Raw genomic sequence first — 21,428 nt, 5'->3', positions numbered from 1 at the left:
CCCTTCCGCCCCGGCGAGGAGGCACGGGAACTCTCTCCGACAGGGGAGCGAAAAAGAGAAGGGTTATCCAGGCGGAGCTCCGAGACCTGTAAGGTCTCGCCCCCGAGCGGCGAAGAGCGACCGCGCCCCCGAGGCGAGGCCCGTGATCGTTTGGCCTTCCTCGGACGGCGCCTCGCCCGAGGCCTGCCCGAAGGCGAGGAGCCTCGCGAGGACCTCGAGGAAGAAGTGGACGAGAGCCTCCGCACCCGGCGCATCTTGTCACGGGGCCGCACGCTACGCTCAGGTTGGCCCACCGATGCCGGGTCCGAGGGCAAAGCCGGGGTCGAGGTAGTACGAACCTCGGGAGCCGAAGCCCCAGTACCCGAGACCGAGGTCGCCAACTGCGGGGCAGCCGAGACCGAAGCAGTCGAGGCCGAAGCCTGCTGCAGGTGCTCAATGGCCCCGGACAGCTCCGAGGTGATCAAAGCCCGGAGCAAGTCCTGGAAAGCCGGGATCGTCATCCCAGGCGGTATCACCGAGGCCGATCGATGCTCCTCAGAGGGCGACCTCGGTCTCGAGTATTCCCTCGGGACAATCGATTTGGACATCTTGGGCTGGGCGGAGGCCGACCCTCCCGCCGTCGAGGAGCCCGAGGATGGCTTCTTGGTCTATCCCGGAGCTGAGGAGGGAAGTGGAGACTTACCCGAGGCCGGCTTGGACGAGGCAACAGGCTTCGACGGGGCCGAAGGTCGAGGCGAAGTCGAGGGGCCCGAGGCCGAGGTCGAGGCCGAGGTCAAGGCCGGGGCCGAAGCCGAACTTGAGGCCTTCCCGGCCGGGGAATCCACGGCGAAGAGTTCCGCCATGCGGGCCCGGTGGCGTTTGAGAGCCCTTTTCTGAAAAGTGGCACACCGGGAACAAGAGTCAGTCGGGTGCTGAGGGCCCAAGCACCTCAAACAGGACAGGTGAGGGTCTGTGATGGACAAGAGTCGGTCGCACCGACTGCACTTTTTAAAACCCGTCACAGGACGGGACATGGGCCCAAAAAGCGGCCGGGAACAGATGAGGTCCCACGGCCGCGGCTACCGGGAGCCCCCGGAGCGACGGAAGAAAATAAAACTTTTTTTTTTTTGACGAAAAATGAAAGCAAACAACAAAAGAACACAGAAAAACGCAGCGACCGCATCGAAAAACAGGACACAGCCGTGGCGACAGAAGGCAAATTGAGAGCACAATTTTCCACAGGGCTTCTGGCTCCACGAATGAAATTGAACTGAGGACCACAAGGTGGGGATGCGCCCTCTAGTGGGCAGGAAGGCTAGCACATGTGTGGTGCAGTGTGCAAACTTGAAACTTCAATCAAGTTTGCTTGAAAAGCTGTCCGCGCTGGGGCTCCGTAGATGACGTCACCCACATGTGAGAATATCATGCCTGCTTGTCCTGGGATAATATACATTACATTACATTAGTGACTTTTATTCCGCCATTACCTTGCGGTTCAAGGCGGATTACATAAGAGGTTATCGGGACATTTCCAGAAGAGTTACAGAGTTGAACGGGTTATTTCAGGGGACTGAAGTGCTTCCTGCGGTGTTAGTTTGTTTTGATGGATTTCTTGAATAGGAGGGTTTTTATTTCTTTTCTGAAAGTTTTGTAGTCTGGTGTCATAGTCAGTAGATTGGATAGTTGGCGATCTAGTTTTGCTGCCTGCGTGGCCAGTAGGGCATCGTACATTTTTTTTGCATTTGACGCCTCTGATTGGGGTGTGCATGAATGGTGTCTGGGTTCTCCTTTGCTTGGTTGTGGTAGTTCAGATAAGGCGGTTGTTCATATAAGCTGGGCTGTCTCCATTCATGGTTTGAAATAGTAGACAGTAACATATGAATAGTATTCTTGCTTGTATTGGGAGCCAGTGTGAGTCGAGGTATGCGGCGGTGATATGGTTGTATTTCTTCAGTGAATAGATCAGTCTCGGGGCTGTGTTTTGTACGGTTTGTAGTTGTTTTATCATGACTCCGGGGCAGGGGAGATAGAGGATGTTGCAGTAGTTTAGAGGACCTAGGACTAGGGATTGGACCATGAGTTGGAATTGTTTTCTGTCGATATATGTGCAAGTAAACTGTATGCAAGCATTCAATGGCTTGTTCCCCCCCCCTTATCTAACATATAAGAAAAATACTGGCCAGTAGGAGATACATTTTGCATTGTCTCTTGGGGTGTTCCTTTTCTCCATATAAATATACAATACCTGTCTGGATCAAACTCCCCAAGAGGCCCCGCGGTGTCTGGGTGTTGCTGCAACTGCTGGCTCTCCTCACGGGCCTGAAGATAAGCCCTCTCCATAGAATCTTGGGCTTCTGTCAGTTGCTGGAACCCCTGGATGAAAGTCAACAGACAGAAAAAGGGCTTAGGAGGGGAGAGAAAACATTAGAGTTTCAACTACAGCCCGACAGTGGTCTGAGAGGGAGCCTAATTATGGCATGAACATGCCACAGCTAATCCTGTAATTCAATGGATGAGTAACAGCAGCAGTATAAGAAAACAAGCCGATTACCTTTATTTGATCCAGTGGTGACAGTTTTTTCATTTTGATTAAGCTTTCAAAAGATTCTACCTGCTTAACAGGAAAAGAACACTTAGCAATATAAAGGCTATTGGAAAACAAAACACAGAGCAGTACATACAACAAAAGTACAGTATTCATGCTTAGACACCATGGAAACATGAGACTAAAAGGATGAAACTTTAAATATACTATATATACTTGGATATAAACTGAGATTTGGGGGCCAAAAAACTGGCCCAAAAATGGGGGTATCAGTTTATAACAGGGGTAGGGAACTCCGGTCCTCGAGAGCCGTATTCCAGTTGGGTTTTCAGGATTTCCCCAATGAATATGCATGAGATCTATTTGCACGCACTGCTTTCAATGCATATTCATTGGGGAAATCCTGAAAACCCGACTGGAATACGGCTCTCGAGGACCGGAGTTCCCTACTCCCCAAATCTCAGTTTATATCCAAGTATATATGGTATATTTAAAGTTACATCCTTTTAGTCTCGTGTTTCCATGGTGTCTAAGCATGAATACTGAACTTTTGTACCCCTGGTTTATAATTAGGTCAGTGCCCACCTGCCCCCCCTTCCAGATCTGTTGCAGGCCACCATTGGGCCTGCTGTAAGACCTGGTGGTCCAGCGGTGGGCCGAGACAGGAGGGATCCTTCACGACTCTTGTCTGGCTGACTAACAACACTCACCTCCCTCCCACCTCCCTGATTAGTAAAAAGCATACCTTTAAATTCAGCTGTGAACCGGGGCAGAAGCGATCTTCCTACACTCCTGCCTCATGCAGAGCCACTATCTGAATGGCTGCCGTGAGTTCCCGTAGTCTCGCGAGGTTGCCATGAGAACTCTTGGCAGCTATTCAGGATAGCAGCTCTGCACAGGCCTGGAGCGTAGGCACATACAGCCCTTCAGTTATCCCTCCCCTTCCACACTCTCCTACTTCCATCAGTTCAAACTGGCCAAAATTATATGGACATCTGGCTCAAATAAATGGTATTATTGGAAATAAATGTATTATTTGGCACTGTTCCCTCTAAGGTGAGCAGGAGTCCTCCACCTATTGCCATGCCAGAGGGAGGTGCTAGTTTATTATCACATTTTCAATAGTTAAAGGAAATGAAGGCTCTGTAGAACTCAAGGAAACCTGCCTACCCCTAGCAACCGAAAGCATAAATATTGAAGCACCACCTCTCATTGGTGGCAATGTAGTTGGAGGACTCCTGCTCAGTTTAGAGCAGTTGTTTCTAATTTGCGGCCCGCCAGGTACTATTTTGAGGCCTTCGGTCTGTACGCAAGTGTCCGGCAGTTGCTGTCACCTCACGCAAGTGCTTTCCTGCGTCTGTACACGATTGTGAGGTGGAGTCCAATCGCATGCAGATGTAGGATTGCAATGATTGGAGGCATGCCAAATTGCAATGACTGCAAGCAGTGCAGCTTGGAGCAATGGTTGGAGGCAGTGCAGCTTGTGCGTGTGTCAGGTGCTAGAGGTAGCGAGAGCTGAAGGCGGTTGCGGATGCCTGTTATAACTGTTATAATCTTTTGTTAATTCAAAAGAGAAGGAAAGATGTTAAACTTTTACTGTGAGGGCCACAGAAAAAATAGGGTACTTGGCGGGCCGCAGAAAAATAGTTACCGTAATGTCTTATTAAAGAAATGACAATTTTGCATGAGGTAAAACTCTTTATAGTTTATAAATCTTTCTTAAAGGACCTTTCCAATATAAATCTTTCCAAGTACCTACAAATCCAAAATGTGGCCCTATAAAGGGTTTGAGTTTGAGAGCACTGGTTTAGAGGGACAGTGCTATTTGGTCAACCAGAAAACGTTAAGCAACATATGCAATTGTTTCAATTACATTTTATTCATTGCCTTGGGAGAAGAACTTCCAAATGGTTAACTTGCCTGTGCCTGGAATGTCTCTAGTTGCTTAGCCAAGTAACTTGTCAAACAATCCCCTGGAGATCGTCCACCAGCAATGTCTTGCCCTTTCGCCGATGGAAAACCTTCAGCAAAGGAGTTAGAGGGTATGGAAGAACCATGATCTTTTAGCGCAACATGAGAACCTGTAACAACCACCACAAATCATGAGAACCTGCCAGGAGTAAGGGGTCTCCTCATACTTATACTTGATAAATAATGCATCTGATTTATAAATGCTGCAGGCCGATTATAATTGATGCTGGCCAACTCCTGGGCTCTTATCAGCTGCAGATGGAATCTGGAGTATGGACACACATCTTCCTCTTATTTTGACTTAATCTGAGGACCTGAATAAAATGAGTTTTGTGTTTCATATGATAGTGGAGATATAATTTTAGTTTTTTTTATATTTGTACTATTTTCCTTGTGTTATGGGGTCAATTTTGAAACTGTGAGATCACAAACCTATTTTCAAAGGGAAACACTGCATGGAGTTTCTTTATGAAAATGCAGATAGCTGTTAAAATGGGATATCATTTTCAGTCACCTGCTTTGAAGCAGATGCAATTACACCCGCCAAAAGTATGCGCAGTAGGGCTGTCTAGAAAAACCTAAAGTTGGAAAAAACTGTGCAAATTGAAATTTTTCCTATGAATTTGATTGTGCTTGATCCGAAAATAATTTTAAATTTTTTAAAACCCCATCCTAGGGTCGTGCAAAGCCACTGATCACATAAAGTTCCATTTTTCTTAAAATTTGCTATTATTTTTGCTTAAATGGAACAAATCTCTTGGGGCTCCTTTTACTAAGGTACGCTAGCGTTTTTACCGTGCGCTGCATTGCCACGCGCGCTAACCCCGTGCTACACGCCAAGAACTAACGCCAGCTCAATGCTGGCGTTAGCGTCTAGTGCACGTGCTAAAACCGCTAGCGCAGCTTAGTAAAAGGAGCCCTTAGTATTATAACCTATGCTATAGCTACATTCAGCAATGATACATTGATAAAAGGACATTTTATGTAAAAAATCTAGTAGTATTTTATTAAATGAACCTTCAAGATCTGCTCTTTATTGTGGAAAATAACAGAAATTTAACATACTTCGCTAATAGCTAAACACATACACTTTAGTGTAGACATCTACCAATGGCTTTCCAAACACTCAAGCATTCAATGTCTTCTTGAGATAGCCAGGATAGAGCCTGCAACGCTGCTCAACTCCTGTGGCAAAGTCAGTTATCATTTTAACACCTTGACTGGCTGTGTCATTAACTAGTGGTTAATGAAACAGCCGAGCGAGCTGTTAAACCAGGGATGGGGAACGAGGGCACCAATCCAGTTGGGTTTTTAGGACTTCCCCAATGAATAGTCATGAGATCTATTTGCATACAATGGAAGCAGTGCATGCAAACAGATCTCAATCATATTCATTGGGGAAATCCTGAAAATCCAACTGGATTGCGGTCCTTGTTCACTACTTCTGTGTTAAACGGATAACTGACTTTGCCACTGGTATCACCACAGAACCAGTGCAGTGTGAGCCCTTGTTGCAAGGCCTCATGCAGGACAATAAAGTGCAAATTATTGAAGGCTCATTTAATAAAATACTGTATCTACTCGAATATAAACCGATCCGAATATAAACAGAGGTATCCTTTTTCCCCTTCAAATAGGGAAAAAAAGGTTGACTTGAATATAAACCGAGGTGAGAAATTTGGGTAATCATGGTGAGCCAATCTATAAAGACTGTTTACCCTACCTCCCCATTAGCTATCTCATAAGTCACTAAACATAATAAAAATTATCTGTGATGCATATATCCCAAAGCCAACATATTTGCAACAAGGCCCCTACATAAGAAAACGCAACTACAAGCAACCACAAACAAATAAATGTAGACAAAAATCAAACTTAAACCTCAAGAAGCCATATGCAGTTCAACACCAGAGAAAGAGAAATAGCACTCTACACTTTGGAATATAAAAAGAAAGCAGTGCAAATTTACAATACAACTGCATTTTCTGTTCATGAAATTAAAAATAAAATTATTATTTTTTCTATCTTTGCTGTCTGGCCATTTTATTCATGTTTATCCCAGTTTCTGCTTTCTTCTGTCTTTTCTTAATTTTCTTTCTAGGGTCTGCAGTCTGCCTCGTCTCTCATTCCTGTCTTCACTTCCTCTCCTACATCCATCTCGGACTTTATTTTCCTTTCATTTTCCTCCATTTATTTTTCTGCATCTCTATCTGCTTCAATTTCTCCAGGTTTTTTTTTGTGAACTCTTAAGCCCTCTCCCCCCTTCTAGCATCTTCTCTCTCTCTTTTCCCCTTTATTTTCACTCTTCTAACCAGTATCTACTGTCTTGCCCCCTCCATCTAGCATATCCTCTCCACTCTTTCCTCCAACACCTCATTTTACTCTCTCTTCCTCTCCCCCCTACATACAAGATCTCTCCCCATCACATTTTACTCTTCCAACAGAGTCATGGGTCAGGGGCAGGCCCGACATGTGAGGAAGCTGATTCCTCCCGGCGGTGGTGGCATGCTGTTTTCCGGCCACTGGGAGGAGGGGGGAGTGAGGAGTCAGCGGCGTATACAGGTTGTGAGCAGCTTTGCCTTCGTTCCTGTCCCGGTCCTGCTAAACAGACTAGCAATAACTAAGTCAGACGCCATGGGGCCTTCCCTCTTGCTAAATCGCTATGGGCTCTGACGGTCTCGATCCCGCTCCTCAAAATCAGGAAGTAACTTCAGAGGGTGGCGGGATTGAGACTGGCAGAGCCTTCAGTAATTTGGCAAGAGGGAAGGCCTCCGTGGCATCTGGCTTTGTTATTGCCAGCCAGTTTAGCAGAACCGGGATTGGGACCAAAGGCATGGCTGCTCACAATCCGGATCGCCGACTCCTCACTCCCCCCTGCCTCCTGGCGATCGACAAACAGCATGGAGGGCTGCCGCGGCCGCAGACGGGAGGAATCAGCTGCCTGATTCACATGTTGGGCCTGCCCCTGACCTGCGACTCCATTCCCCACAGCCCAGTAGGCTTAAATTTGGATATTGTTTAAAACTACGATAGTAGACTCAAATATAAACTAAGACCCCCATTTTTGGGCCCAAAAATCTCAGTTTATATTCGAGTATATAAGGTACTGCTAGATTTTTGCATAAAATATTTTTTTATCAATGCTGAGTGTAAAAACATAAAAGTTATAGCTATAATACCAAGAAATTTACTCCATTAAGCAAAAATAATATCAAATTTTAAGAAAAACAAAGCTATATGCAATCAGTGGCTTTGAGTGACCCCATGATGGGCTTTAAAATTTTTAAAAAAAATAATTTTTTTGATCAAGCACAATTAAATTCATGGGAAAAACTTCAATTTGCAGTTTTTCTAACTATAGGTTTTTCTGTACAACCCTAAAGTACAGAGATTTCAGGGCTGATTCTACAAATGGGCATCCCGATTATAGGCAGTAGTAGGTGTCCTACTGCTGTCTAGCAGGATGCACTTTTTCAGACAAAAAATTCACCCAAGGCAGGAAGTCTACACTGTAGGCATTTGTCATGGGCCTAGGGAGACAAGGATGGGCATGGGCGTGGTTTCACCCGGAAGTGGCCTTGGGTGAGTTTAAAGCATCCCTGCACAACTCCCTAGAGCCGTGACAGACGCCTGAAATGTAGGCCTGCAAAATGCTGGCCTACACATTTCATCTTAAAAGTAGATGCCGCTGCTGGCTCAGCTGATCAGGGCAAGGGAATCCCCAATCAGCTGAGCCGGCAGGACTCACCAAAGCAGCTTCGGGGAATTCTGCCGGCTCAGCTGATTGGGAGGGGGGGGGAATCAACTGAGCTAGCAGCGGCAGACGACCCTCGACAATCACATCCGCGTGCCATGAGGAATACCTACTCCTTTCTGCCTAACACCCCCTACGCCCCTCCCCCACACATCCGCGCTGCTTAGCCACCTATCTTTGCGATCAGGCAGGCACGATTCTTTAACCAGCGCAAGTGACATGGGTGCCAGTTAGAAAATCAGGGGGGGGGGAGGTTAAGGCATCTGTTCTTTAAGACAGACGCGATTCTGTATAGGATACCAGTGTGCAATTCTCAGCCGCTTCTTAGGTGGCCACCGAGACTGGCATCCTATAGAGCACAGGTGTCAAAGTCGGTCCTCGAGGGCCAGAATCCAGTCGGGTTTTCAGGATTTCCCCAATGAATCTGCATGAGATCTATTTGCATGCACTGCTTTCAATGCATATTCATTGGGGAAATCCAGAAAACCCGACTGGATTCCGGCCCTCGAGGAGGGATTTTGACACCCCTGCTATAGAGAATCAGCCCCTTCCTGACCTAATCTCTTCTCTAGTCACTGGTAAAAATAACCATGTTGTGGTCAGTGTGGGAACTTTTATCCCAAGTTAGATTGTAAACTCTTCTGAGCAGGGACAGTCTATAAATGAAGTTGTACATTGGGGGATATCCAGTTTTCAATGGCAGTTTGTCCAGGAGTGAACAACCCTTGATCCGTACAAGAAGCTTTGAAAATTACCCTTTATTCAATGGAAAGGATAAAATCCCAGCATAAGATAGTCTAGAACTCCTTTGTAGCTAATATGCCATGTTGCTCTGCAGATAGCATGAAAATTGGGCAATAGCCTTCACACACCCTCTCACAATGTGGGAGGTGAAAGACTCTATCCAGGTTACATGTGGGGTGGGTGGGGCAGGTGTCCTAGTTAATGCAGGGATGACCTGGTCAGAGGTCTTGTGTACATTACATATACTAGCTGTGTTGGGCAACAGAGAACCCAGATTAAAGCACTAGTGAATTTTTCTGTAGTACTACCAGACATCCGTAGGACTCTGAAAGTGTATGCCGTCTACACAGGATACTGCTTCTGACTCTATGGCATCTTAATAACACAAAAAGTTCAATTCTAAGATGGCGATCGATTATGTAAAATATTTCCAGATTGTGCCTTATGAACCTTGCAGGCACACACGTATTTTGTACTCCTGGGTCTGCCTACCTATTTTCAAAGGGAATCTCCCTACAGAACTTTCTGGGGGTGGGGGTGGATATGGGGGAGTTTCAAAGGGGCTCTTCTTCCCCCTCTAGCTACCTAATTTAGAGATGCACACTCTGACAGAAAGCATACATTTGGATTTTTTTTTTTAAACTCCCTTGGCTTAATTTGCAGAGCTGCTTCTTTTCTTCTCACTGGGCGAGGGGGATTTTCTTAAGGTTTGTCTCCTGGGTAGGCAGCCACTTACCCACAGCAATCCTCTGAAAAGTGCCCCATTAAATTCCTTTGTTCTTCTCAAAGGTAGTAAGAATGGAGTAGGGATAAAACTATACCATCTGGAGCCTCATCTTTACAACGCACCTGAGTCCACATTCGTTTGAGGTATCTGATTCAGTGCTTGGCTAAACTGTGCTGTCTTGGACTGTGGGATTGTGAAGGCCATGACCTTGGACCCCTGAGAAACTGTTCCCATTTGTAGACTCTGGCTTGGCTTTGGTGGATCAGCATATAAATTTACCTAGGAAAGACAAGGAAGACATTGGAAAGCCCAAAGGAAAAAAAAGTTTGTATTAAGAGCTTTGGATAGTAACAGCGAGAATACAGAGTGATGGTGAGATTTTCCTATTATTTGTAAAGGTATGTGGGGGGAATTTTCAAAACACAATGCCTATAAAAAGTTTTTTTTAAATCACACCTATTATATGCCTAATATATAAAAGGTCAGTCTTCAACATCACTTCAAACATATACGCTATGCACTAGACCAAAATTAAACAAGCTTATTACTGTTGTAACAGGGACTATTATACCAAAGGCTATGAGACTATTTTGATTCCATCCACAAAGTTCATATGTTGCCTTCTGTAAATGCAATCTTAAGATCCCATAAATACAAAACACATTAAAAAAATAAAATAACTGAAATATTTAATTTTGTACTTATTTTCCAAACATGATCTCCTTCTCCAATGATCTTTCTCTTCTGACGGTGTGACCAAAATAAGATACTGGAGGACATCATGTTTGGAAAGACTGAAGGAACCAGGCGAAGAGGATGACCTGAAAATTAGAAGGCTGGACATGTTGAAAACAACCACAGGGATGATGCTGGAAGACCTGATTTCTTTTCAGATCTATAATTCATCAAGTCGCTAGGAGTTGAACACGAGTCATTGGCACCTAACATACATACTTATTTTCAACTTTATGCCATCACCTTAGAGGTAATTGTTTACAAAGACTTATTTATGGGTAGAGAGCCAGATCCATACACTGTGCATCCTTATGAATGGCACAACTTAATGTGGAAGAGCATTTTTGATATGATGTCCAAATCCAAGTTTGGACATTTTGCAGAAAACGCACAAACTCCAGTAGTGAACATGATCGTTTTCACAACAGAAAACCATCTATTTTTTTTTGTTTTGAAAAAATCCGTTACTCAGAAGTGCTTGTCCTCAATGCATCTATCTTTTTCTCAAAAAACAAAACAAACAACACCCCCCCCCCCCCCAATAACAAAACATGTCCAAAAGAAAAAAGCACAAAACAAGCCATAGGGATGTTGGGGGAGCCAGTATTTTTAATGGATTAGCCACACAGATATCCCAGCAGAGCATAGTAAATGATGGCAGATAAAGACCTGAACGGTCCATCCAGTTATACATCCAGAAACCCCCGCGAATCGTGAAAAACTGCGAATTCGGTTTTTCAATGGGGGAGACTGGACAATTACAATGAAACATCAACTAATAATTGGCATATTAAAAAGGGATAAATGAGACAGACAGATGGTAGACAAAAGGAAGTAGGGTTAGAAATACAATTTAGATAGGAACGAAAGACAAATAAGGGAAAAAAAACAAAAGGAAAGGGCTCGTTGCTGCTTAATTCCTTAAGGGAGTTAAAAAGGATACTGTAAAATTTAAATCAAACGTTAAAAGCTTCTTTAAATAAATGACTCTTGAATAGGCTTTTGAAATGTTCGAGATTAGCTTCTTCTCTAACGAGAGAAACTGAGACATTTCAGTGAAAAAATACAGTACAGAAAACATATTACTACTTTAAATACAACATCAGTAAAAACAATTCAATTAAAATACAAATTCCTAAATAAAATACACCATGGTTGATATGCTGTTAAAAAAGTTAACATTCTTGCTTATCAAATAGGTAAGTTTTCAATAATTTCCTAAATTTGAGGTAAGAGTGATTGGGCAACCAGTATTAGTGCACCTAATATTTCGGTGCTCACATCTACACCACCTCTCACATTATTCAGCAAGTTATCTATGTATAAGAAGGAGCAATGCCTAAGCCCCACCCACGCTCCTCGTCTGTGTACACCCCCTCTTGTAAATACATGCTATGTAAATTTTCTAGCCTGGATATGTGTACACGTATGCTCTTAAGTGCTAATATTCTAAATATTTACCCACACAATATGTGAAAGCCAGGACTCTACAGGGTCAATATGCAAAGCACTTTAAATGGCTAGATATGGTTCCTGGACATTTAAAATTGCTTGTCTGGGACCAACTGGACATTTTCACAGCATTAAGCCAAAACCAAGTTATTCTGTGGGTGTTCTGGGTAGGTATCAGCAATTAGATGGTTAAGTGCTAATATTCAGCACTTAACCAGCTAGGATAACCACATAAATAGGACGGCATAAGACACAGTAATATCTTTATGTGGTTCATCAGTACATAACTGGTTACATTTTAGCTGAGTCCGTATGCCTGGATATTAAATGCTGGTGCTCAGATATGGCTCAACATTGAATATCTGGGAATAAAGTTGGCAGCAGACAGCAAAATGCTGGCCACCATTGGCTGAATATAACAACCCTTAAATGTACAGGTATGTATATCCTATATAATAAAACGCTAGCCGCGCATGCGCACTCCTATCTGCGTGTTCCATGATCAGTAGGTCTGTGGCCGCAGGAGTGCGCATGCGCGCTTACTACGTCACCAGCCGCTGATCGCCTCCACAAGCCGGGACCGCAGTCAGCCGCTGATCTCCGTTCCTCCAACGGGGGGTGGGGAGGGGGGTCTCGGAGGAGAGGGATCGCGGCCGCTCAGTGCCCCCACCGAGGAGTCCAGCAACTTTCCGCCCCGGCTCTTAAACTGACCCCACCGCCCGGGACCCGAGTCCTTTGCCGCAACCCCCTTCCCTTCCCGCGGGCCCGACTACAAACCTGGCGATTCCAGCAGCGTGTGCAGCACTCTTCACATGATCCTTGGGGCCCTTCTACTGCCCTGATTTGCTCTGCCGCGTCTCTGATGATGTCATCAGGGACGTGCCAGAGTAAATCAGGGCAGTAGAAGGACTCAAAGCAGCGTGTGAAGACTGCTGCACACGCTGCTGGAATCACCAGGTTTGTAGTCGGGATCACGGGAAAGGAAAGGGGGGTAGAGAAAACGCTAATGCTGCTGCACAGGGAACTGGTGTGGAAGAAGGGAAATGGAGGGGGAGGGAATGCTGCTTTGGACAAACAGATAGAGGGAGGAAGGGAGACAGAAAGAAAAGAAGAAAGACACAGGGGCAGGTGCACAGGGAACTGGTGTGGGGGGAGGGAAATGGAGGAGGAGGGAATGCTGCTTTGGACAGACAGACAGAGGGAGGAAGGGAGACAGAAAGAAAAGAAGAAAGACACAGGGGCAGGGAGATACACAGACAGACAGACAAAGGGGGCCAGGGAAAGAGACAGACAGAAAGAAAGACAGCGGGAGTCGCATCAGGAAGGGTGCGGGATGCGGCAGAGGGAACTTTTCCAATGGGTGTAACTGGGTGGCTGTCGGGAACCTCTGATCAGGGGCAGAGCAAGGTAAGTGTATCATAGGGATAAGAAGGAGGAGGGGGGGAGAAAAAGGAATTGACGCCTACTGCTGGACAGGGGGAGAAGGAAAGAGGTGCTGATGGACAGGGGGTGGGTGAAGAAAAAGGAATGGAGGCCTAATATTGGACAGAGGGAGAAGGAAAGAGGTGCTGCTGGACAGGGGGGAGTTAAAACAAAGGAAGAAGGGCTGCTGCTGCATAAGGAAAGCAGTGAAGGGGTGGTGGACACAGGGGAGGTAAAAGGAAGAGAGAATGGACAGGGGGAGCAGGCAAGGGGTGGTGATGGACAGCCAAGGAAAAAGAAAGACAGAAAGCAGCTAAGGAGAGAGAGAGAGAAAGAAATAAAGACAGACACACACACATATATTCTAGCACCCGTTAATGTAACAGGCTATAAGACTATTATAAAATATTAATGTACCACATAACTCTGCCTCAATTCTGTCCAAATAACAATCCTAGGAATGCTTGCATCAGACTGCATACTAGTGGAATAGAAGAGTGGCCTAGTGGTTAGAGCTTCTGCCTCGGCACCCTGAGGTTGCAGGTTTGATCCCACTGCTGCTCCTTGTGACCCTTGGCAAGTCTCTTAACCCTCCATTGTCTCAGGTACCATAGTTAGACTATGAGCCCACCGGGACAGATAGAAGAAATTGTTCACCACCCTGAACTTCTCCAAGATAGGGCAGTATATCAAATGCCAATAAAGGGTGGGAGGAATGGACTCGATATTCCACCTTTCTGTGGGTATAATCAAAAAGCATACACCCATACAATTTTATAATAGCTATTTTCTGTGTGTCCAACATGCTTTATATATATAAAAATGTTTTTAAAAATTGCCCATTCATTGTCTTGGCTTTTCAGAGAAAACACAATACAAACAAAAAAGTTAACACTACACCCTAGACCAGGGGTCCCCAAAGTCCCTCCTTGAGGGCCGAATCCAGTCAGGTTTTCAGGATTTCCCCAATGAATCCTGAAACCAATCCTGAACCAATGAATATGCATGAGATCTATGTGCATGCACTGCTTTCAATGCATATTCATTGGGGAAATCCTGAAAACCCGACTGGATTCGGCCCTCAAGGAGGGACTTTGGGAACCCCTGCCCTAGACTCAGAAAAATAAGCATCCCTTTTCCTAATCTAAGGGGCCCTTTTACTAAAGAGTATTAGGTACTAATGTGCCCCTAATTCAGCAAAAGACAGACTTTTGCTAAACATGCTACAGTATTGCACAGTAGTTTTTCTGTGTGCACACACTAACTGCAATAAATTTTTGTATTTTAACCAGTTAGCGCATCTACATTACTGTATACTAAAGGCTCCTTTTACAAAGGTGCGTTAGGGCTTTAACGCACGGAATAGTGCGCGCGCTAGACCTTAACGCGAGCATTGAGCTGACCTTAGTTCTAGAAGCGTAGCGCGCGGTAATTTCCTGCGTGCGCCAAAAACGCTAGCGCACCTTAGTAAAAGGAGCCCTAAATGGTTAGTTCACGAATAACACAGAGAGTCATTACCGCCCACAAAATAGGTGTCGGTAAGTGCTCTCACAGTAGTTAAAAAAAAATAGCCAAGGGCAAAAATGGCTTTAGAACACGGAAAACCTGTGAGCACACACTAAAGCCTATTTTGACCTTAGCTAAAAAAAAAAAAAGTTATCAAAGTATGATTTTATTTTACTGAAATATTGGATTGGGATTATTCGGATACATTTGGTTAATCACTTTGTCCTTTGTTCTGTTGTAAACTGATTTGCATTTAAGTGCATTCTTTAGTTCAAATAAAAACTAGATCAACTCAGTGCGGCAGGCAACCCCTAAAGCCTTCTCATGTTCTGGAGGTCTTTCTTTTCAGAGATCAGCACCTTGCCTCTTTTGTGAGGCTAAGCCAGCTTATCTAAGAATAAGCACGCACACACACACACCACATGCTCCCCTGGATGTAGACAGCTCAGAAGAAATTCAGTCTTATTGACAGACCATTTATCCTTGTGATTCCTTCCCGGGTCCTGACGACTTCTTCCTAAGTCACCAGGCGCTGGTCTTTACAGCATTTTGACCTTTAATTTATTTTTAGTGACATGAAAGTTTTTATTATATTTATAGCTCAGAAGGAAAATTGTGATATCTCATGCACTAAACTTATATCAGTGAATAATGCAGGTGAAGCTGGAAAACCAGTGTCAAGAGAAAAATGTTTTTGGTGCACAAGAAAATAACCAGTGAAAGGAGATGAGGAAATAAGCAAAACCACGTATATAAATATTGGCAAAGTCTATTTATCAAAGCTGTTTCCTGCATTTTCCCCCTCTACAGAAATATTTGTTCCTTTCTGATCATTTTACAAGACTGTGAAATCAGACCTCTCTTGAGCGTAATACACAGTCCGCATTATCAAAGTCCCACCCTGAGTAGCAAAAGCACCTGCCAGATTATCTGGATGAGTTTCAAACAGCCAATATCTGCAACACTGGTTTTGTTTCTGAAGGAGATGGGGGAAAAGGAAGCTCTTGATTTCCTAATTCGTGTGGGACATGCAGCAATACAGTTAAGGCAAAAGAAAAGCATTTTTGTTCATATTTTCCTAACAGTGTTGAAGCATCCTTCAGAACAGAGAGGACCTGTCTTACCTACTACAGTAAACTGCTGTCTGTAAACTGTACTCCCTTCAATGTGGCTAAAAGTACCTGGAAATATTCTAGAACGTGCATTCTTTCAGCTGCAGTGAGATGTTTTTCCGGAGAGGAAGGGGAGGGGGAAGTATGCAAGTAGATGTCATTTTCAAATCTTTGCATGCACATTTCCAGCAACAACTGTCCCTTCAAGAAAAGCTGGTGCAAAAGCTTGTGTATTCTTTGTACCAAGGGCAAGTTTCAAAGCACAGACTTATGTGAACCTGCAGTTTGATAATAGATTCAAACTTTACAGGTAAAATGCATGCATGGCTTCTGTCCTAATGCTGACATTTTGAAGTCAGGTTTTCAGGATGTCCACAATGAATATGCATGAGATAAATCTGTAAACAATACCTGCAATGTGCAAATTATCTCATTCATATTCACTGTGGGTATCCTATGAACCCAAATGGATGGGGGTGTCCTGAGGACACCTTACCTCTATCACAAAGGAGATGAATGCTCCCAAGTCCAGAGGCCCTCAGACGTACTCCTTCTGCCTAGCCCTACCCTCTTTCTTACTGTGCAGAATTTAACCAGCTGGGATGTATAGGCACACCTATTAATCATTCCCACTACAAAGGGCCTGAAGGACTCAGCAAGACCTGACTTGTTCTAACCACAATTGCAAACATACTGCAGCTACTCACAAAGCTGAGATACAAAAATGACAGAAACCACCACATTCTTCCTGTACCTAACCTACTTCACGATTCTCTGTTTCTAGTCAATCCTGAGTTTGGAAGATGGGGGAGGGGGGGTAGATGTAGTCACATCTAACAGTTCTAACACTGTGCATTTCAACCCTTCAGGTATACCTAGCCAGTTGAGTTTTATTTATTTAAGTTGTTTTATATCCCATCCTTCCCAGAGAACTCAGAACAGGTTACAAGGTAACGTATTCCAGCTTTACTATAATAAATATCCATGAGATAAAATTTGCAGATACTGAAGACCAACTGAATGCAAATCTCTCTCATGCATAGTCACTATGGTAATCCTGAACACCTGACTGATGAGGTATGCCTCCAGGAGGGCGATAAGAAGCACGGATCTAAAAGGCAGATGTACTCATGTAAACAGGCAAAGGAATGTCTGTTCTCTTAGGCTTCCATGGCTGGCGTCATGATTGAAGCAGGTACTTGGAGAGACCCCCCCCCCCCCCCCAGGAAAGAGACTTGGGAGTACTGGTCGACAAGATGATGAAGCTGTTTGTGCGGCGGTGGCAAAAAGGGCAAACAGAATGCTGGGAATGATTAAGAAGGGGATCATGAACAGATCATGCCGCTGTACCAGGCCATGGTGCGCCCTCACCTGGAGTACTGCCGTACATGAAGGAGGACACGGTACTACTCGAAAGCGTCCAGAGAAGAGCGACTAAAATGGTAAAGGGGCTAGTGGAGTTGCCGTACAGTGAGAGATTAGAGAAACTGGGCCTCTTCTCCCTTGAAAAGAGGAGACTGAGAGGGGACATGATAGAAACATTCAAGATACTGAAGGGAATAGACTTAGTAGATAAAGCAGTTTGTTCACCCTCACCAAGGGAGGGAGAACGAGAAGGCACTCTATAAAGTTGAAAGGGAATAGATTCTGTACAAACATAAGGAAGTTATTCTTCAGCCAGAGAGTGGCTCTTCCGGAGGCTGTTATAGGGGAAAACACCCTCCAGGGCTTTAAGACAAAGTTGGACGGGTTCCTGTTGAGCCAGAACGTAAGCAGGTAGGGCTGGTCTCAGAGCACTGGTCTTTGATCTGGGGGCCACTGCGGGAGCAGACTGCTGGGCACGTTTGACCATTGGTCTTACCCAGCAGCAGCAAATTCTTATGCTCTTGTTTCTATACAGACGAGGCGAGACCTGGAAACCTGCTACAATCAAAGGAATGTCTGTCTCTCTCTTCTCTTGAAAGTGCAAACATATCATTATGGACAAACAAAAAGACCCACTCAATTCAATACCAACAGGTATTCAAAGGGAACTATCAGAATAAATGTAGCAGTTACTCAGACAGTTCCCATAGCTGCACTATCCATGGATTGTCAGTGGTACTATTTGGATAGCACTACTGAACATTCTTATTGAGCAGGGATGGTCCTAGAATTTTCTGGTTAGTGGTAATATTCAGTCTGCTAACCAGATTATTATTTGGATAAAGTTAGGACAGATAAAGGCTGTTCTAATTTTATCTAGTTAGTGCTGATACAGGGTCTGCTATCTTGGATAACTATCTGAACAGCAGCACTGGTCACTCTCTCAGTGTCTCAAACTTTTTTAGCTCTAGCACACTAAACGGAGCAAATGTTTTTTTGTGGCACATTATAATTGAAATTATAAAATTGCAAATCCAACAAAAAATTAAATTTGAGAGTTATTTATTTAAAGTTCTTTAAGCTTTGTATGGCTAATTGTAAAAATAGTGAAACTAAAGCAGATAGAATAGAATTGCTAATCAATGCGATGGATGTGCTTGTTTTTGAGTGCAAATTAACTCAAAATGCAGCTCGATAAATCGACAAGCAAACATGCATTTCATCATCCACCATCTGCAGTTGTTCTCTTTTTTTTTCCGATTTAATTTCTGTTAGAGCTGAAAATTCAAGTTCCCAAAGATAAGATGATCCAAATGGTAACAAAGAGGGGCATGTTCGATAAAAAGGTCTAAGTCCAACTTGGATATTTCCAGTTGAACGTCCAAAGTTGGGAGATACAAAAATGGCCATTTTCAAATAGCAAATTGCTGGATGTCCAAATATATATATATATTTTGAAAATCGTCTATTTAGATGTCTTGGCCACCGGGATGTCTAACTTTATAATCCATTTTCAATCAAAAAACCATCCAGGTTGAAAATGTTCTAATCCTGACCATTTGGACGTGGGTGCGGCCAGCATTATAATGAGCTGGCCACAAAGACATCCCGACAGAGCAATGGGACACCTTAGAGCAGCATTTCTCGACTTGGTCCTGCAGTACCCCCTTGCCAGTCAGGTTTTCAGGATATCCACAATGACTATGCATAGACTGATTTGCATACACTGCCTCCATTATAAGCAAATTTCCTTCATGCATATTCATTCCTGAAAACCTAATTGGCAAGGGGGTACTCCAGGACCGAGTTGAGAAACACTGCCTTAAGAGGGCACTGCTGTGCTGCTGTGAACTTCACATAAAGGGTGCCAGTTGTATATCTCACCATATCCCCCTTATAATTTAGGGTGAGCCCCCACAAAACCTACTCTCCTGTGTACCACCCCAATAGCACTTATGGCTGCAGGTGGCACCTATATGGCCATACAGTAGGGTTTGGGTGGGCTCACACATTCAACCAAAAATGTAGTGGTTAGAGTGGCTTATGGGCCTGGGTCTTCCTGTCTATGGTTTATTAGCTCACCCACCAGGCTACTTAAGACACCTGTTATTAGGCTTCCCCAAACTAGATGCTGCTATTTTAGAGACAGGTATGTACCTTTTTGTTCTCATTTTTGTGTGGTGGAAGGGGGTCAGTGAGCACTGAGGGAGCGTGGGGGTGTCTTACCTTGATTCATAAGAACATAAGAACTGCCATCTCCGGATCAGACCTTTGGTTCATCAGGTCCGGCAATCCGCACACACGGAGGCCCAACCTGGCATAATTTTAGTACCCATATCCCTTTATGCCTCTCGTAAGGAGATGTGCATCTAGTTTGCTTTTAAATCCTAGAACAGTGGATTGCGCAATAACCTCCTCTGGGAGAGCATTCCAGGTGTCCACCACTCGTTGCGTGAAGCAGAACTTCCTGATATTTGTCTTGGACTTGTCCCCCCTTAGCTTCAGTCCATGTCCTCTTATCCGTGTCACAGTGGACATGGTAAATAATTTTTTTTCCTGCTCTATTTTGTCGATTCCTTTCAGTATTTTGAAAGTCTCGATTATATCCCCTCGCAGTCTCCTTTTCTCAAGGGAGAACAATCCCAGTCTCAGTCTCATGCAGTGATCATATGGTCAGTTTGGGCACCTTTGTGTCACTTAGGGCTCCTTTACTAAGGCTAGCATTTTTAGCGCTGAATATTCGGATTTAGACAGCTAAATGCTATTTAACTAGTCAGTGCTGTTTCTCACCAGTTAAATAGTGCTGAATATCATCTAGCCATTGTACATTTCCTAAAAACTCAATGGCCTGAATGGTCCCCAAGGACAGATCTGGAAACCACTACTACCCCATGGAGCCCTGCTTCTCAACACCACCCTAACCCAGTATGATTTTTATCTTCCCAATTTATCTCATGCATATACATCATGGGCAGTCTGAAAACCAGATCAATTAGCTGGAAGCCAGTGTCCTAGAGATAACTACAGTTCTGACCTTCAAGGGCCACAATCATAGCAGATTTCAAGATATCTGCAATGAATTGTCATGCAATTCCTTTCCGTGCAGAGACTCTAGTTTTCAGTCAATTTATATATTTTAGTACTTGTGACTGACTTTTTGTTCAGGTGTGGTAGAAAGGATAATGCAGGGGAGAACTTTAAGTTGCTTTTTAAGACCTTGCAAAACTGCCAGGAAATAGTGAGGTTTGGCTCATTGCAGCAAGAAGCCAAACCACAGGTTTCATCAGAAAGAGGAAGGAAGGAGGAGGCTCAGCCAGTACTAACACCCAGAACAGAAGTAGGGGAAGCTGCTGCCTGAATGAACACTTAAGGCCGGATGTATGAAGGACCCTACTCCTATTTTGTGTATATGACTTGGTGCATCAGGGCTCAATGTGAAGGCTTAGGACTCAAATAAACATTTAACCACTCTGAACAAATCTGATCAAGTTAATGATAGTGGCTCAAGAAGAGAAACCCAATTTCCCTTTTCAAGAGCCCTGTAAGAGGAGGAGGCGGAACTAACGCCTTTTTGGGTCCTCCCCAAAATCCTCTCAGTTCTACCACTGAGAAGAACACTGACCTAGAAGTTTGTCCCCACGATATTCAGCCGGCAGTAGTCAGTATTTTAAATGCTTACCAATGCTGGCTGAATTATCCATTGATATTCTGTGCCAGGCCATGTCCAGGCACTGTCACTGAATATTAGTAGATAATTTTGGCAGCCTGGCTGCCCGGAGCTTATGTTGGCTGAGCCTGCCAGGCCAGGCCCTAACAATCTCCCAGTTTAGGTAGCCACCCCCCACCTATATACCTGGTAGTCCAGCGGAGGGCTATTTGGAGACAGAAGTGTGGCCCCTCCATGGCTTCCTTCCAAAATGGCTGCTGTGACCTTAGCTGAATATCATCGGGGCCCACGTAAGTCCCGGCTCCTCCCCAGCACCACCCCCTGGCCTGCCCCCAACCAGCCCTTTTTGGGGGGCTGATCAGAGCGGATATTCAGCAGCACTGCCTAGCTCAGTGACACTGAATATTGGCAGCTGGGTAGACATATGCAATTTAAGCAGCCCAGAGTCT

General features: G+C 44.5%; 1 protein-coding gene across 4 annotated transcripts in view; it reads right to left on the bottom strand.

Annotated features, from left to right (window-relative positions):
- AKNA (AT-hook transcription factor) overlaps positions 1–21,428 on the bottom strand; it is a 193,256-nt gene that overhangs the window by 83,094 nt on the left and 88,734 nt on the right. For all 4 annotated transcript variants that reach the window (XM_033960081.1, XM_033960078.1, XM_033960080.1 and 1 more), the window contains exons 5-8: positions 9,843–9,999; positions 4,445–4,605; positions 2,531–2,590; positions 2,225–2,352 (exon numbers count right to left, since the gene is read on the bottom strand). In XM_033960081.1, coding sequence (XP_033815972.1) covers positions 2,225–2,352; positions 2,531–2,590; positions 4,445–4,605; positions 9,843–9,999 — 506 coding nt within the window. The remainder of the gene's footprint in view (positions 1–2,224; positions 2,353–2,530; positions 2,591–4,444; positions 4,606–9,842; positions 10,000–21,428) is intronic.

Source organism: Geotrypetes seraphini, chromosome 10, assembly GCF_902459505.1.
Source record: "Geotrypetes seraphini chromosome 10, aGeoSer1.1, whole genome shotgun sequence".
NCBI classification, from domain to species: domain Eukaryota; kingdom Metazoa; phylum Chordata; class Amphibia; order Gymnophiona; family Dermophiidae; genus Geotrypetes; species Geotrypetes seraphini.
This window is presented reverse-complemented; position numbering and strand designations above follow the sequence as displayed.